Source organism: Aythya ferina (assembly GCF_964211825.1).
Source record: "Aythya ferina genome assembly, chromosome: 1".
NCBI classification, from domain to species: domain Eukaryota; kingdom Metazoa; phylum Chordata; class Aves; order Anseriformes; family Anatidae; genus Aythya; species Aythya ferina.
In genome coordinates this window covers 155985433-156004996 of record NC_140296.1, presented here as the reverse complement: position 1 = coordinate 156004996, position 19564 = coordinate 155985433, and the positions used below count along the sequence as shown (strand labels likewise).

Genomic DNA, 19564 nt, shown 5'->3' with positions numbered 1-19564 from the left:
ATTTAAGATACTGGTACAATTTTTCAGAGTACAGTATTGGACTTCAGTCTGTAGCGCATTTAAAATTTTGGATATTTTGCCCTTAGCTTTATTATTACAAAATATTTTTTTTTCCTATTAGTTGGAAATTAATTTTATCAGAAGGAATATTTGTCCTGAATACAGTTCTGCATACAAATATTCACCTATTCTTACATTAAATTATCAAGGTATTCTGTAATCTTCTGAGGTAAAAAATTGCTGCTAATTTCAAGTTACATAAATTTTGAGATGCTGATCAGTAGTGAAGTGGTTAACTATGTAGGTAACTTCAAGTAAATATGCAACAAAGATGAATAGGGAAGTCTATTCTACTTCTAATTCAGGAAAATCATATTTAATTTAAAGTGCCCAGCTTAAATTGTAAGCCAGCATGCCTTCTAGTACCACTTATGTGGTAGTATTAACCAAATTATCAAGATTAATAAAACAAGATCTTAAATTTACTGCAGGCTACTAAATAGGGTTTATTCTCCAATGAAAAGGGCTAAGACTTCTATGACTTTATTGTTAATATGCAAACACAGAAATACTATTTTGGGTCAGCTAAAAACAAAGTCTTAACTCTTGGAATGCATACAGATATCAGTTAGAAAACTACATTAATCTAGTATGTTCAGAATCCAGGCTTATGTAGCACATACAAGTTAGGGATGCTATTACACACCAAGAAACTCTATAAACGAGCATATGACAATAAATGACTGGAAATGCCAAGGAATGTTTTCCTGTTCTAATTCTCTCTCTGTTTCTCCCTCCCTTTTCTTCTCTCTCTTCCTCCCTCCCTCTCTCTCTCTCTCTGTGTTTGATTTGGTGAATGTATATTTTCATCTTTCTTTCAAATTACCAGCACTTTTCCTACTTTTTTGGTAATGATTACTGCTGAATGTTAACTTAATTACTGTCATGATTTTGTAGCTTTTAACTGAGTTACTTTGCAGAAGCATTAGGATTATGTTCAGATTTCACATTTCAAACTTCAAAAGCTAACAAAATATATATACATTTTTAAAACATAATTCTCCATCCATCTATGTGTATAAACCACATTATTATTTCACTGCCTATATAAAGCTGCTTTCTACATTAGAGATATATTTTATTCCTTTATTTCTATTTTTTGACCTATTGCATTTTTCACAGTATTTCATTTATGTATAACAGCTGTGTAACATGGCACAGGCTGAGACAATCCCATAACATTGCTTGTTATGTGGGTACACCACATAATACTGTTGTGGGATTGGTGTAGAATTTTGTGGACAGAACTGCTTACTGTAAATAGGATACAATCTACCTATGTGCATATATGCTTATTGATAATTATATAATGTGTAATTTAGATAACATTACTAGATTATGATTTGTTCAAATCAGAGCAATTACTTTTTTAGACTTTATCTAACAAATAACTATTAGTTCTGCTGCATCTAAACCCCATCAGAAGTCACCCAGTTCATGATTTCAGCCACTGAACATTCAAAAAAAAACAACCAACCAAACAAACAAACAAAAAAAAACACCCTAAGAATTGCACAGTTATCATACCAAAGAAAAATCTTAGACTTGAAAAACCTGACTTAAAGAAATCTCAGACTTAAAAACCCGACTTAAAGAAAATGGCAATAGTAATGTCTAACTCTAAGAGCATTTGTTCAATCATGAATTTTAGAAGGGTATAAAGAAGCATTTCCAAAACACACATATTGCATAGTTGGTGAAACCAAGGAATATAGGTGCTGGAGAGGGCCAAGATTGCTTCAAGTACAGGTATGTAAGGTATGTAATCTTAGAGGCATGTCACATCATGGAACTATGGAAATTTGTTTTATATGTTATATATATATATTTATATATTTATATAATATATATATAAATATTATATATATATTTATAATATATATATAATATATAATATATTATAATATATAATATAATATAATATAATATAATATAATATAATATAATATAATATAATATATATATTTATATATAAAAATATTATATATATATAAATATATATATATACATATATATATAAAAATATATAAATAAATATATATATATATATAAAAAATATTTATATATATTATATTTTGTATGTGAATAGAAGACACAGACTTTGTCAGTTCCTGATGTGAATTAATTTGGAAGTAGCTCAATGCAGTTCAATATGAGCATCAGTTCAATACCAGCAGTATAAACAAACACACCAACAAAGCATGTTGCCATACTTTATAAATAGACATAAAATAAATACACAAGACTTGTGTTCTCATACTTGGTACTAACTGAAATCAATAGATGAAAATGTATCTATATAAATACAATAAAATTCAGGTTTTCATTGTACCTCAGATACAGATGGACACAAGGAATGTGTAAACAGATACTTGCAACCAACACACTAGAATCAAGTACAGCTCCATCATAACTAAAATTACAATTGATATTCCATATAAAGCTAAATTCTGTATTGTTTTTAATTTTATTTTTTTCACCCCCACATAATTACGTCAACAAGTATATTGCTAACTTGGTAATAAGATATGAAGTCATACACTATAAATTGGTATCATACCAGTTTGGCTCACTACCAAAGGAACATTTGGGTCTTTCTAACACTAAGTCTTTTCAACTAGTAAATCTTCAGATTGTTAAATCATTTGTATTCCGCCTCCTGCCAGCCAACAGAATTACCCATTTTAGAAAATACTTTTTTTTTTTTTTAATGCTGCAAAGAAAAGAATGAATCACAAGAAGACAAGAGACCATTTTATGAAAAAAAATAGTAAAGAAATTGTAGAAATAAATCTGACTTTACACTATTTTTAATAATGTTACTATATTAATAAATAAGTAACTTTATTTTGGTAAATGACACTGTGGGCATATTAGAATGATTTAGGTATATAACATAGAATTTAACAACATTTAAACTTGTCTGATTGACAAAAATACATTTTCAGTCAATAATGTAATTGGTGCTGAACCATATTTATTGCTTTAAAATCTTTTTAAAGGTTGATTTAGAAGCTTTAAAAACAGTTATATTTGATATCTTAAACAAACAAACAAACAAAAGTATCAAGTTATGAAACCAGAACCCTATGTACACATATGGGTTCTTGTGCCTGACTCTTCCTGTGATCTCCATCAATGGTTGACTTGATTGCCAAATAGAGATGACATTAAAGAATTATATTCAATCAAAAAAAGCTCCTGGTTGTTTTTATACCAAATATGCATTTGAAAACACTATCAAGGCTTAGCTGAATTCTGCAAAATTCCACATGGAAACAAGTTCTTACCACAAGTTGCACTTGTCCACTGTTGCAGATCACAGGATCCAACTCAGGCAAAAAAGAACAGCTGGGAAAAATGTAAAATGGAAGTTTTAATAAATATTGCTGTATACCATTAAAATACCTGTGAGGATCTGATCCTGGAAACATTCCTGTTCAGATGTAGCTAAGTAGCAATGACATCATTTAAAATGATTCCATGGTTAAAACATGTTAAAGTATCAGGGTAACTAATATTACAATTAATAGTACATAATATTAAAATTAATAAATTATTAACAACTACTATTTTAATATTAATTTATTAATCATAAAACACTAATTTCAAACTGTAGATATCAATAAATACAATACGTCTGTTTGCATGTACTGACATAAATTCTGACTAAATCAGTTGTCACACTAGTCTGTTTTCACTTGCATAAATGTATCAGCTGTTCTAAATAGTCTACCAGTGATGTTCCAGTGTAGGTCAGTGGGAATTTTGCCACATGCATAAATGGTATCATAATCCTAAAAATACCAGTACAAATATTAGTGCATAGCACACACCCACAGAGGTAACAAAGTAATATTTAAATAACATTAAAAAAAAAAAGCCTTTACAAATTTCCGTGTCTTCTTACTTTCAAACATCATTACATGTTCTGCTCCAGTGTTTTCATTCGAATTAAAAGTCATGACAGATATCTTAAACAAGCTCTTGTAGTGTTTCCCTATTATGGAACGTAACTGACATATTTTCTGAAGAATATTTGCTGCATAGACTTCCTTCAGTCATCGATATAGTTTAGAAATGTGGAATATTTTCCCATGTAAAATGTAACAATATGCAGTCCATTTCATTATGAATTAAATACATTTTTAATGAAAGTCAAGTTAAAATGCTTATAGTAAATCCATTGCTTGCTTATCGACCCCTTGTTTAGTCCTATTACAGATGCCTTTGTCTGTTCTGCCCATTAATGGTTTCACTAACGTATCAGTTACTTGTACTGACAAGCTTATGAGCACTTATTGACAAGTATATGAGAAACATATACTCAGTCTTTTAACATTCATTTAGGGAATAAAATTACCTTTTTCTTTAACTGTATTGATATTTTACCTGTTTAATAACCGAAATAAAATTGAGAGCATATTTACTATATTTTACTGAAGTATACATACCATGACGATGTAAAAGAAGGTTTTGAAGACAAAATATTAATACATGGCATATAGTTAAAAAGTGGGTGTTTTACTTCCTTAATTGAATCAAACAATATAGGTAATGTTACAGTTGATGTAATTACATAAAACTGTAATACATACCAATAAAGTTACAAGGTATATAAAGAACAAGCACTTTTTCCTATACTAGTTACAATACAAAAACTTTGCTTGCATAAACCTATGTTTATACTTTATCATAAAGTCCTGCACTGTTTATCATACCACTATCACTGTAGAAGAAGTATCTATTCAATGCCTAAAATAATTCTAAAAAGTACTGTGTTTGGGACCCGGAAGTATAGTGTACTGTGTGCTATCTACAAAGTCATGTTTGTTTTAGAACTATTAACCTAGGTTTCACTTTACAAGATAAATTTACAATAAGAAAAAAAAAAATCTAATTTAAAGGCAATTACCTCACCTCTTAGTATTTTTTGAACTGGCTGCTTCATAATCCGAAAGCTGTGTATGAAGCCATTGGTATGTAAAGTCTTTCCTCCTTTGCAATTTTTCATCTAAAGTAGTATCCAGTTGAGAAAATTCTTCTTTTTCACCTGGGGAGGAAAAAAGATACTCTTGTCTTTTGCTGTTATTTTAAAATATCAGATTGTAAATGATTCCCCTGAAAAACACAAAGAATACTGCTTTTTACAAAAGAAAAGCCACAATTACTTTATTTTATTACAGAGTCCAACTGACTCCACAATACTTTACTCTTCAGATATATTTAAGAAATATTTTAAAATTAATTTTGCATTACATGGTTTATTTTCTTTTTTAGGATTGAACAGAGGCCTTCTGAATAAATTTATTTTTATTGGGAAATAAGTATCTTCTTAATGAAATGTATATAGAAAAATATAGATAAATTGCTTGTCAAAACATCTATGAATGCTGCTCACTCTACCGTCTCTATGGATAAAAATACACATTAATTTACAATTACAATTCTATTTACCAATACATAAGGTAAAAACTTGCCATTATATGTAAAAGTGGATGCATGGCAATCCTATTTCTCTGATCTTTTAGTGATACTTTAATGACAGCTTCCAATATTGTATTTCAAAGCAATTGCATATCTTATTATTACATATATTTTGGCACATGAAAGAGATTCTAAGAGAATAAAACATCAACATTACAACAAAAAGCTGCACAACTCTGGAGGATCTTCAGTCTTTGGGAACACTTTGGTGGGTACCTGACATGTTTTGAAGCATAAGGAAGAGTATGTCAGAATTGGAAGAACCTGCAGAGGAAGCATCATTGCTGCATGTGGACATTCATGAACAACTTTTTATTTTCTGCCTGGTACCTTTGACTCAAGAGACATCATTTATGAGACATCAGAACACTTATTTTTATTTTTTTATTTTTATTTAATGTTTGGTTTTGCCTTTTTTCTCTCTTTAATCTCACTTCGGAAGACATTACCTTACTGCTTTCTGATGATTATTGCTTTTTTCCCTTTCAAAGATTTTCCTTACTCTTCCTGACAAGTGAATTTAGCAGCGATTAGAAGTTATTTAGTAAACTGTAGGGGTGGATCTCTTGCACTTGAATCAGCAAAGTATGTAAGTTATTCCACTTTGTATAAAGCCCATTTACTCACTAAGAATGATTTAACTATCAATCACTATAACGGCATAGAGTATCACAATTAAGGTGAATGGTTTCCTTATACTCTTTATTTTAAGCTTTTATTGCCATTCATGTTTTGACAATATGAACTGCAGATACCGGCTATTCATAGACTTTGTCAGAGGGCTGCTATATTATCTGTAATAATTTTATTATTTTCTTCCATAGAAATTATAATTTCATTTGCACGGGCTGCAAACTGTTGTTTCTCAGTTCTCTTTTACCTGGCTCTGCAGTATGCTCACTGCTTTAATCTTTTAGCTTTAAAGGAATAGTGTTAAAGTATCATAGCTGCTTATAAAAGCTTGAAATAAAAATGTCTTTTGGTTGAGCTCTTCATTTATCTCAGTATAGGGAATGTCTATTTGAATTAAATCTATTCCTTGGGCTGAACTTGTTCAATTGTCTAATCCATAATTCATAGTCATAGATGTCTTAGTAGTTAGACAGTCTAGAAGTTAGATGGAAGAATATATTATTTGCTGTTGTAAAGGACTCTCATGTACCTCCTGATATACTATCAGGAAAACAGAAAATGAAAAGCTTAGATGGAGCATCACTGAATTATCCTAATATGGTTGTGAGGTCTGCCTAAGAAAGATCAAGCAGTGACCTGCTGGATCACTGTCAAATATTAAAATAGAGAGTCATAATAACAGAGTTCATCACCTTCCTTGAATACAGCAAGAACCACTTCTTTCCTAGGTTTATGATATTCTTTTCCTGTGTTCCTAGTTCAGCAGTACAGCTTTCCAACCTTTAAATTTTGAACATTTGTAGTGAACATTTGTTTTCTAGTGAGAAATAATTCCCCAAGACATTAGCTTTACGTTCCTTCTTAATTTATATTTACAGAAAAGTTTGGTTCAGTATTACCCATATTTCTCAGGAGAATTATTTCTTCCTAGCAAAATGATCAGTACTAACTAAGCATTTGCTCAAACATTGCCCTTTTCCTCTATTATAAGGCAAATCTACATAGGGATTTAAAACCAATATTAGAATCATAGAATCATAGAATATCCCAATAGAATATTGGGATATCACATATAATCTATACATAATATATAATATTATATAAATATTATACAAATATTATATATATATATACATACATACATATATAACATTATATATATATATATATATATATATATATGATAGAATATATCCCAGTAGAATATTGGACCCACATGGATCATCGAGTCCAACACTTGGCCCGCCAGGTGCCTTGCACAGGAGCTCTGCAGGCAGCTCCAGCCTCCTGGGGCCAGAGTCCAAGTCTGTGTATCAATGGCAGCCAAAAGAGAATGTACATAAAATAAGCTACAATAAAACTTACTAAAATATATATTTAACTTGGGAAGTTATTTTTCTCAAATGATTGCATATAACTCACCTCTGTTGCAGTTTGAATTTCTAATGGAATTCTGTTTGAAATTTTTTTTATTAAAATTTTATTATATATATTCATACTAATATTTTAAAAAAATATTGAAATGAGAAAGTGATCAAGAGAAAAGTGCACCAAAAATGTAGAAAACAGTATTCTATTTTCTTATTTGGAACATATCCATAGTCTTATATTTTAATAACAACATAAATCTTATGAAAAAATACTGTTATGCATTAAAACACAACATTACCACTTTCCTGTTCCATTTATGAACATCATGTGTTGGAGGATCTTGGGAATCATTATCATTAACAGGCATTTGCTTGATAGCTTTCTTAAATTAGGGCTCTGTTTTTGTTTTTGTTTTTTTAAACCTGGACATGATTTTGTAGAAGTACTAACACTCACAAATTACACAGAAGTTCATAAGAGCTGTAAGCATTCTGCAACTTTGAAATGGATCAGACCTATAATCTTTAATTGTTAAACCCAGACAACTCTTAGAATATCAAAGAAAAAAGGAATACATCAAAGAAGGAAGAACCCCCTAAAGAAAAAAAATCATCTCAGAGGTATTTAAATTAGTGTACACACATTAGATTATTATTTCTAAGTTTTCAAACTTTTTTTTTTTAAACAACACAAGTTAGTAATTTACAATTGGAATAGTCTTACATTTGGTATTTGTGCAATAATGACTTTTAAGTGTTACCAATTAATCCACACACATGCTCTGCACTTAGGTCAGACTCCACCAGTTTTCAGGGGAACCTGCTGCCATTTTCTTGCAGAATTTGAGTACCTAAGTAGAGAGAACCTATTCAGAAGAACCTGGGCATCTGAAATGTCCTTGAAACTAAACATTAGAGGAAAATAACAAACTATTTCCAAGGTCTCCAAATCCACATGAATATTATTCAACCCATAATAAACTGAACTTCTGGATCCAGAAAAATGTCAACCTCAGTCTGTCAAATTCTGTTTGCTTGGCATGCTCTGAGACAGCACGTCTCATGTTCAGTTTAAAATATAGATACTGTTTACATATATTATGTTAGACCATCTCTGGATAATCTATTAAGTTAGTTATAGAAGTACTAAGAATCTGTGAACTACTGCTGGTGAAGTGCTCTAAGTTCTAGATAAAGTCAGGCTTTTTTCTCACAGGATTTTCTTCAAGTTTGATGTATCTTGTGCCCTCAGTTGTAGCAGTCAGCTTTAAAAAGGGGGTTGAAACATCCCCAAAGAGAATAGTTTGGGATGCAAAAGCTTGAGATTCAAATCTCATGAGGCCCAAACCCATGTTTCCCACTGCCTAAGGAGTCCCTCATACTCACGTTCTCCACTGCAAGGCCGTGTGCTATTAACAGCAAGCCAGTATACCAAAGATAGTGACACAATGTCTACATTCAGAGAAATTTTTCAGATTCTGCATTTTCAGATTCTATTTTTAGAAAAAATTGATCCTCACTGTTCTCAATCCCAAACTCTTTGTCATTTTTATGCAAAGGGGTGCTGAGGCATCTAATTCAGCATTGACTTTTGTTCAAATATATTTGTTGATGATGGGAAGATAAATATTCTACTTTTAATACGACATACGTTACTTGAAACAGAAAAGCATGTGACGTCTGCACTGTAGCTAACTATCTACAGTTAAATTTTGAATTTAGAGGGGTATTTAATTCACTTCAAAATTTGCTTCAGAGTACAATACATATAAAGTTAGAGACTATGAAACTAAGACCCATAATGTGAAAAGAAAGTCTTGGAATTTCTTCAGTATTCTACGTTTTCCTCCCTTAATATAAAAAATCTGTGACCAGACTTAATTTTCTCAATACGTATTCTGGAAATGGTGCTCTTAATATGGGAATTAAGTAGCTGAGTTGGATATAAAATTAATGTCAATGCTATTAATACATCGATTTTTTTTCTTATCTGTCAGTATTCTAGTATAGATTAGCAGCAGTCAGCAATATAAATTCTGAGAGTGCATGCATGTGAGCCTATATGCAAGTGTACTAACTATAAATACATTATTCCAAATGAAAATTAAAATGATGCATACCCACTGAGGATTTTTACTATTTCTCATAGCTTCTATAATGTTTTAATAAATAATAATAAAAAATCTCAAATTCCTAGACCTAAAATCCATCTTTTAATCTCATCCTCTCCATACTTTAAAATAATAATTAAAAAAAAAAAAAAGATATTATTTCTGTCACAATCTGTATAATACATACAGAACAGAAAGCTACAACACAAGCAATAACTCTGATACTAAGGCAAGAAACTGAAGAATTTGGAAACAGACCACAAAATACTTAAAAAACAAACAAACAAACAAACAACAGAACAAATAACCAAACATAAACACTCATAAATTTATACTGGAACATAAGAGAAATGTAGGTAAAGAGAATTTCTTTACCCACACAAAACTTAATGCATTTCTCAGAAGTTTACTTTGTCAGAAGTTACTACATTCACTTACGTATTACATAGCTACCACTACATGCCTGTAATACTGTTTTAAGAAAATAGATGGTAGTTAGAGTGGTCTTTAGTATGTACACAGGTATTCAGTGTATACATTAGTAATATTTATAAGATTTCAAGACAGTTGTTAGTATCATGTAGCAGTAACTGATGTGGAGTTTGCTTCACTTAAAATTAAATATATAAATTAAAATAAATATATTAAAAATATATATAAAATAAATAAATATATGAATTAAAATAATATCACCACATCATGTTTCTTTATCTACAACTCAGGTCTGGAATTTTCAGACAGTTAAACACCTTTCTACCTTAAAAATAAAGAATCTTGTCTGTGACATAGACAGATTAATTTTAGATTTTACTTTCCATCTGAGTAACTTTTGACTAAAGTAATTAGCGTATCTGGGGGCATAATGAATGAAATACGGAGAATATTTATAGCAGTGCCTGAGTGCACAGATGAATCAAAGATGAAACAGACATTTTTTCAAAATACCAGGAGGTTACAACCTGAAAAAATTCTTGATGCTACAAATGCATTATCATTTATGTCACAAAGAGTTTTGAATATAGGAGTGCTGATCAAGCCACAGGAACACGTGCTTCAAACATCATAAAAACAAATATAGAAAGGAAGAAATAAATTAAAAAAAAAAAAAATATATTTTTCCCTGTTTTACCAGATATTTCAGATTCTTTCAGACAATAATTAAGGTCTAATATATCACTCTTCTATCTGCAAACCTCCTTCTCCTCTCTAACCTCTTCATCTGCTATAGCACTTATCTCCTTTTCACCATGCAACTGTTCTTGACCTCACCCTCACACTCATTCTTCCTTTCCAAAATCCAGGTATTTACCACACTCCTAATCATGAATATAATTAGACCATACTCTGTTTTTGGACTGCCCTTTTTCTCCCTGTTTTCATTTCTATTTTTTGTTATGTTCTACACTATGGTCTATTTCAGGGTGATTCGCACCACTAATAAAGCTTCACCTCCTTAGTTTAATCTGTTTCACTCAATATATTTCAGCCTCTCCCACCCGTGTTATCTTTCTGAACTCTTAATATTAGATTATGCAAAAGCTGAATACTTTCACTGAGACTCCTAAACCACTGAAATTGTACAAATTTCAGCTTCTGAATTCAAGGAAAACAGAATTTTATACTTAGGACTTCCCACACATTCTTGTCTATTTCACTGCTTGTTCCTGTCTCTGCATAATACACCACCACTACTATTTGTCAGTAGTGATTTATATTAGTCTTTATACACAGCTTATTGGTTATTGTCAGTTTCTTCCTTTCCCAACCTTGAAACAAATTCAAGTCTTACTTAACCTTCAACAAAATGCTTTTAAAATGCTTCATTTAAAGTTATTTATATCTATTCGTATTACAATATTGCTGATTAGGTTCTCCTGATATCTTCTGATCATTTAATCTCTCTCACAGCAACCCACTATCACACAGATTTATTGAAAACAACAAAATTTCATTCTATATAAAATTGCTTAACTCCTTCACTTTTTTTGTGGACATGGAACATTCCCTTGATTTCCTTTTTTTTTTTTTTTTTTTTTTTTTTCATATGCTTCACTGACCTGCCATCAACTTCAAGGTAGAATGAACTCTGTTCCTTGCAATTTATCCAACTTTCACAATGATATGGGCTGCCATTATTTTCTCTACTCCACCATTTATGTTAAATATGATTTCTCATTTATCTTCTCTAATTTCCCTTGTAACAAAATTGGTTTCATATCATGCCATTCCTTAAGACATACAACACTTTTCTGAGTTGATTTATAAGCATAAAGAAATATTTAATCTGAGGTGTGTACAGGAAGATGTCACACATGCAATTGCTGATTTTATTTTTTGCAGAATTTATTACTGTTCTGATCTGATTCAGGCACTGAATCTTGTGATAGGACCTGAAGATGTCAGTGGGAAAAAGACTGTGACCAAATAGTGGAGGACAAATAAATATAGTAATATAGGAATACGCTAATTGGGTCAATTAGAAAAGTCAGGACGAAAACATAAAGGAATATTAAAGCAGTTGTTTAATGAAGGCCTACACCCTCTAATACATTTAATGACATTCCCTTGTCCACAAACGTATTATTTCTTTAAAATTAACTCAAAAACCAGAACCAAATTCTGCCAGTTGACTAATTTTGTACCATTAAAGCCTCTGCATTTACAGTTATGTAGACTACTGTTCTTACATATTAGTATCAAGGTAGTAGCAAACTCAAAATATTACAACTGTCAATTAACACTGGAACCAAATATACGATTAAGGTTATTTTAACTTCAGTCAATGATAAAGGCCATCTGAATTTTAGAGCACAGAAAAAGCAGGACAAAACAAAGCAAAACAAAACATGACCTGGCCACTGTTTTAGTTAGTCAACAATCAAAAATTGTGAGGTTATGTGTATTTCTGATCAATATTGATGGATAATTAATTCTGGTTACTATGTTTTGCCATTTAAGTTTTGAATGAAATGCTATATAATTACTGACTCCACTCAGTTGAAATATATCAGTTGTTCTGGGTATTTTTGTTTGTACTAGAAGAGGCACTGAAGGCTCTCTGAACATCATACTCTTCAGATCTGGACAATTATAGTTGTGATATTAATATAACAAACAGTACTATTATTATCTTTGTAGCCAGAAAATTTCATATTAGTGCTGTATTTTAGAAGGTGTGGTGATAGTGAAGATGAACTTCTTCAGTAGTAAGTGTAAAACAACAGATGACGGATAAGATGGAGAGTACACAGAAAGAAAAGCTGACTATCTAAATACCCACTGCCACAGCCACTAATGATCCTTGCTTTATCAGGTTACCCCCCAAAAAAATAAAAGGTAAAAAAAGTCTCATTACATCTTAAAACAACAACAATAAACCAAACCAACCAAACAAACAAAAAACCCAACAGATTAACATTTCAACATTTCTCAGCCCAGCCACACTAAAGATTTCTTCTATATATAGGTTTGGAAGTAACATGAAACAGTTTCATCAGTTTCGTGTTTGATAGACTAGATTGGTTCTTGCTAAAAAATAGAAAAGAATTCTAAAGAAAATGAGAACTATAAGCATGATATTAGCCATATGAACACACTGAGGTGAATTCCTGATGTAAACTGGTGCCTCCTGCAAACAGCACTCTTCAAGATCCACTTGGGTTTTTATGAGTTCTGAAAATAAACTTACACATTACTTACAATCACTTACAGCATTACACTGTATCTTCACATTATTCTTGTTTATAGTCTTCTGTGAATAGTGTGTTCTGTAAACTATATACTAACTGCTTCAGCCACTCAGCATAAGCAAATTTCAACAGGTCTGCTGAGGAGTAAATTTTGAGTATGTTACGAAAATATCTTCGGGAGTCAAGTCCCTTGAAGAAACAAAGAAATTAAGAAGTAAAAACTACTTTGAAATGATATGTCCAGCATTTCTACACTCAGTTAACTATGAGTAAATAGGATAGAAGTAGATTGAGCCTATTATGTTTATGGTTACTGCCTACATTCACCTTCTATCTGTTCACCCAAATCTAACTCGTAAAGAATCCACCTCTAGTTTTTCTCATTTTCTTTTGGAATTATTAAATGCATTAATGAAGGATGCTTTCTACAGAAAATGGAAATGGAGTTTATATTGCTCAAGAGAAAATTAAGGAATGTATAAACATTTTTTTTAAACAATTCTTTTGATAGATTTTAATTCTATACATTCCCAGTTTTTAAAATTAACTGACAGAAACAATCAAGAACAGGAACAGAAGTGCTTAACTGCTCATTAATGAAACAGAATTTTCAAGCAAGAAAAGATTATCACTTTGTATGGAGGGCAAACAAGAGGATTACCTTTCCTACATTAAATAAACCAACCAAAATTAATTAAGATATCAGATTTTCCAAAGAAATTCTCAAAATAAATAAAAATAGATAAATACAAAAGAACATTTTCTATGAGTGCAGGAGGTTTTGACTACTGTGCTGCTACCTATGAGGTGGGCAAAAAACACAATAAAACAGTAAATTTTATTGAGTGTGACAACTATTAAGGTAGGTTTTGTTTATACTGGAGGACTTAAAAGTAGAAGATTGGGACAGAAAAATTCAAACCCAATGAAAGATTGGTTCAAAATAACAATTTGGGACTGATATGTAACAAGAAGACACCTATGTCAAGTATTAAAAATAAATACATAAATCATTAATCAGGAGCAACACGAAGTTAGTAAAGCTGATTTAAACGACATTAATAATTATCTCATAATTTTGTGAGCAAGTAATTAATGTAAATTAAGTACTGTAAACAAAAAACATGTAACGGTGTATCACAGCTTGGGAACGTACATTTTAAAAAGTCTTAATTTTGTTTACCCTTGAGAATAAACGTTTTCTCGAGATAGTTATCTGAATAGTATATGAACTTATTTTTAAGATCTTTTGTTCATCAACACATGTGATGTACACAACGTGAGTTTCACTCATTGGTACTTATCAGTGCAGAGTAACACTGAAACAATTTTCTGTTAATGTAGTTCAATTTTGAATACATGTGAATTGGTCGTGTCCTCTATTATGGATACATATAATTTTGGATTTAAAAGTGTTTTATTATGTGTGGGTGAAACTATTTCTGGCTTACTTTCTGATGTAGACTGGAAATACCTGTTGACATTTGATGAGGGTACTGTGACAACACTTCATAGTTTTCTCAGTGAGGTAAAGAATAACAGTAGAACAACTTTACATTGTCAAATACACACATAAAATCTACACAGAGTAAGTTCAAGGTGGCTGATTAATTTACTTCATAGTCAAATGCAGAGGTATCTCCGAAGATCAGGTCTGCCATTATGTCAAACGTAAACATGGCTTGATTTAATGCTTATTGAATTCAACGGGGAAACAAAAAGTCTCAGACTCAACATCTAAAGAGAGGCAAACCCCAAGCAGATACAATTCTTATATATTTATCTTCATCTTAAAAATAACTGTAAATACCAGGGACTTACATAGGCAATAAATACAGATAGATATAAAAACACCAATTCTTCTTAAGAAGTTTTATTTATTTGTTTATTTTGTTGGTTTATACATCACAGAAGAAAATAAACAATATTAAATTCCAGATCTATTCAAAAAAGGGAATTCCCTTTGTAAAGGACAGGTGAAAACAAAAGCATAAACATGATTTGCTGGCAAGTTTCCCCAGACTAATTCTTAATTGGTGTTGTTCAAAGAGCTTAGTACTTTTATAGAGTTCTTTACAAACTAGATTGAAATTTTCAGCTTATAAACACTTGAAAAGTGCAATAATTTAAACATAGCACATCATTTTAGTTAAATCAACACACATTCAAGAGTATTTAGCCCTAGGGGAATTGAACTTAATTATACTGATTTTGAATCAGTTATTGTTACAACTGCATATTTTTTTCTATGCAAAGAAGATCTGAATGATTTATTTCACTGAATAATGAAAAAGGACTATTTTTACCCTGGATCCTCCTGTTCTGTCAGGGAATTTTGTTTTGACCTTTATTTAAATCATTTTTAATGAGAAAATGAACATGCTTGATTGTTAATATTTTATTATTGGAGTAGGTGGGTTTAAATTAGTTTATTTCTTACTAAACCTCTAATAGTTCACTAAACCCTCCACCTTGCTGACATATACATAAGTTAAATACCATGATGATTCTGAATCGTTGAATTTCCCTCATGTGCATTCTATTTATATTTGCCATAAATAATAAACTTAAAAGTATAGTTTGTTTTGCCTGTTGTTCAACAACAGGTAAAACAGTTGTCCATTCCTAACTTTGCTTATTCGTAGCCACTTATTTAAGCTTCTGCAATTAGCACAGGATTCAAAAAGGACAATAAGCACATAAAGTCCAATTATATAAGTGAACTCACACTTGAAATTAAAGAACTTCAGTAGATAACTTTATACATTTTACATCAGAATAATGAAACAGATAAGTTTTACAATCTTACAGACTAAACTACTCTGTTAAAATTATAGTACCTTACATGGGAATTCTTAAAAAATATATAAATAAAAATTTAACTGAACAAAGCAGTTAGGATTTGTAACAGACACTGTCATGGAGAACGAACATTGTATTTTTAGCAAGTTTTAAAGTAACAAGACAATGTCTGCTTTTTACCTTATATTAGAGAATGTTTTGTAAGAAAGACTCTAATATAGTTTCCTTTTTTTTTCATTCAAGATAGGTAAATTGTAACACAAAATAATCTGAGCAAAAAGGTGAACAGAATCCTTTAAAACAATGGAGAAATATTAATAGAAAATCTTTTAATTATAAAATATATAACATTTGTATGATGGAGCAAGATTTTTCTTCTTTTCAGATCAGTAAAGCTAAATACAGTACATGAAAAGCAGTACATTAGAGGTACTGATACAGCAACTGGAAAATGGTATATGAATTAGCAATAAGAATACAAAAAATATACATAAGTAAATACACAAGTAAATTTTTTTCTGTATCTTGTAACACAGTTCTTGAAATTCTGAAATCTTTGAACTTCTCCAAAGTCTGGTTCAGTGAACACATCAAGGTATACTAAAACTGGAGAAATGTCTGAATAGCATCATCATCCTCAAGGCAGCCACGTCTCTGAACAAACTTTCCCTCAGGATTCTGGTTAGAAGAGGAGGAAAAGAGGAGAATAGAATGCAATGAGGTAGCAAAATAGTCACTAAAACCAATATATTCAATTTTCCTTAGTACTTAAAAAGTCTTAATTTTACTTACCTGTTCCCAAATTCCAAACAGATTCTTCAGTTTTCACTTGACTAGTCCTGAATAACTTAACTACTTCTCATAGTGCTCTGTGACATCAGTACTGTCTCCTTGTGCAACTGTATTAACTATGCAATGAAAAAAGGGAATTCATCCCTACCATTTCTATAATGAACATTGTTGATGGGAAATCACAAAAAGATATAACACTCTCTTTGGGGAAATAAAACAAAGTTTAAAGTCAGGAATTAGCATGATAACATGCATGTTGTTAATAAAGTGAAATAGTTGTAATTATTTGTACAAAAGTAAAACAAAACAAAACAAAACAGAACAGACATAGCTATGGAAGAACCAATTATTAAAATTTATTACAGGTAAGTTTTTATAAATATTTCCATTTGCAATAAATGAAAGATGTTTGAAAGAGAATTTTGAATACAGTGCACACAACTCACATGGTATGATGACAGCCAATGTTTTAGCATATGTAGACCAGAGTACAAGTAGAGTCTGACAAAACCTAAGAAGGCAGACCTGGCTAAGAGTCAGGAGTCACGCTTATTAAATTGAACTCTCAGGGGTATCATGCAATCAGAGGTCACAATCGAGGCAACAGAAGCAATGTCACGATATCAGAGAAAGGGCCAATTCAGACCTGCTCCCTGACAGGCAGTGAGGTCAGGGCTTGCGGCAAATAACTGTATTAAAAGGGAATATTCTCTGCACACTTTTAGAACTGTCATCTGAACAAACAAAGCCAGGTCATTGGTAGGTTAAATCAGAACTTTCTGCCTTAGTAGCACATAGTTTCTTTTCTTTTTACATTCACTACTAATTTCTCAATTACAAAATATACACCCATGAGATACTAAAGCAAATTCTCAGTAAATTTAACTTTGATATTAAAAAAAAAATAATCTGGCTTTGATAAAATAAATCCCTGTTCTCTTCATAAACTGAAAATTACTGAGCTTGCTTCATATGAGAAAAACAAAACAAAACAAAACAAAGAAACATGAAAGTGCTTTAGGGTACTGACTTCAGTTTCACATTCAGTTTCTTAGTAACTTTTACACTTAATGGTCTTAAATACATTTATAAAATTTAGTTATTCAAAATCTCCTTCTTTAATAATGATTGTGAAAAATAAAATATATATTTTTTTTGTCTGGCAACTTTAATTTGTTTATTTGGTTACCTGCACTGGGTTATCTCTAAGATTCTAAAAATGTAGTAAATTATGAAATTATAGCCATAAATCAAATTCGTTAAACTGACAGGAAATCTACAACAGAAGAACTATTCTAGACTGTCATGTAAAATAAATAAATAAATAAATAAATAAATAAATAAAAATATTATCTCTGCATCCATCCTTTCTTATGAATCTGAGAGAATACAAGTATACACACACACACACACACATATAAAATAACTAGAAAATACATTATTTCCACCTTTTTTTATACACATAAGCCAGGTAAAATATCTGCAGTGCATACACCAAAATAGAACAAACCTAAGAATGTGAAACAACTGCTAAAATGGGTCTGTATTGTAAATGGTAAGAGTTGAACCGTAAAAGTATAAATTTGGAAGATGTACATGAGAGAAATACACAGCATATCACAGAATTTATACAGATATCACTGAAAGATTGTAGATTTTTATTACAGTATTTGAGGTGCTCATACAGTTCCTCATAAAATCATCAAAGTCCACCATATATACTGTCTCCTTTTATAGATTACATGAAAGGTAATCTATACTATTAGACCTGAACAATATAAATTTTTTAATAACCTGACTTCAACTTGAGTGATTTCAATATTTTGCCTGAAAAAAATGTTGCACATTATTGAAATATATTATCTGTGTGATCCACAACATTAATAGCTATAAAAAAACAGAAAGACTAAGTTGTACATTCAATATTAAATACATTATCATATGAAAAATAGCATTTTTGGATAGCTGTAGATCTCTGACCTCATTAATGCTACCAGTTCTCCATAACACCATTGTTCACCTTATAGAATAGGATAAAAATAATTCCTTTATAAGAAAGTTTAATCAATTACATTTTCAAATTAATTAAATGCTCTGGGATAAAGGCCTTCCTTAAGTCCACCTTTGAGAGTATTTGAAGTATGCAAAGATACTGCTATTAAACATAACTATGGGAAATATTTCTTTAATCATGATTTAATATGAATCATGTTGTTCAACTGAAACAAGTATTTGTTCCTATAAAATGTTTATAAGAATCCATTTTATTCCTTGTTCTTAGTTCCATACAAAATGGTTATACTTCTGCAAGATGAGCCGTTGTGTAGTGCAACAGTTGTGATATTTCTATGGACACAGAGCACACTTCCCATGGGTTATGTTCAAATACCATTCACTTACCAAGATAAATGTAATGTTTGAAATATTTATTTTGGATAATACTTGGAATGTATCTGAAAATGTACTTTTAATGATCTCATCATTAGCATTTTTTTTCCATGTAAAATGAACACCTTTGCATTTGGCTATTTTTGAGTAGAAGCAAGATGAATAAACAAACCATCCCAATATTGACTACAGTCCACAGGCATCCAAACAAATGACAACAAATTCTACAATT

At 30.7% G+C, this 19564-nt stretch overlaps 1 protein-coding gene across 16 annotated transcripts in view; it reads right to left on the bottom strand.

The window, feature by feature from the left end:
• Positions 1–19564, bottom strand: part of LRRIQ1 (leucine rich repeats and IQ motif containing 1) — a 119207-nt gene that overhangs the window by 23277 nt on the left and 76366 nt on the right. For 10 of the 16 annotated variants that reach the window (XM_084514926.1, XM_084514912.1, XM_084514923.1 and 7 more), the window contains 2 exons: positions 4981–5113; positions 3351–3411 (listed from right to left, as the gene is read on the bottom strand). In XM_084514926.1, the coding sequence (XP_084371052.1) occupies positions 3351–3411; positions 4981–5113 (194 nt within the window). Of the gene's footprint in view, positions 1–3350; positions 3412–4980; positions 5114–16518; positions 16831–19564 lie in introns of those variants that run through there. The other 6 variants (XM_084514916.1, XM_084514919.1, XM_084514921.1 and 3 more) reach the window with 3 other exon arrangements.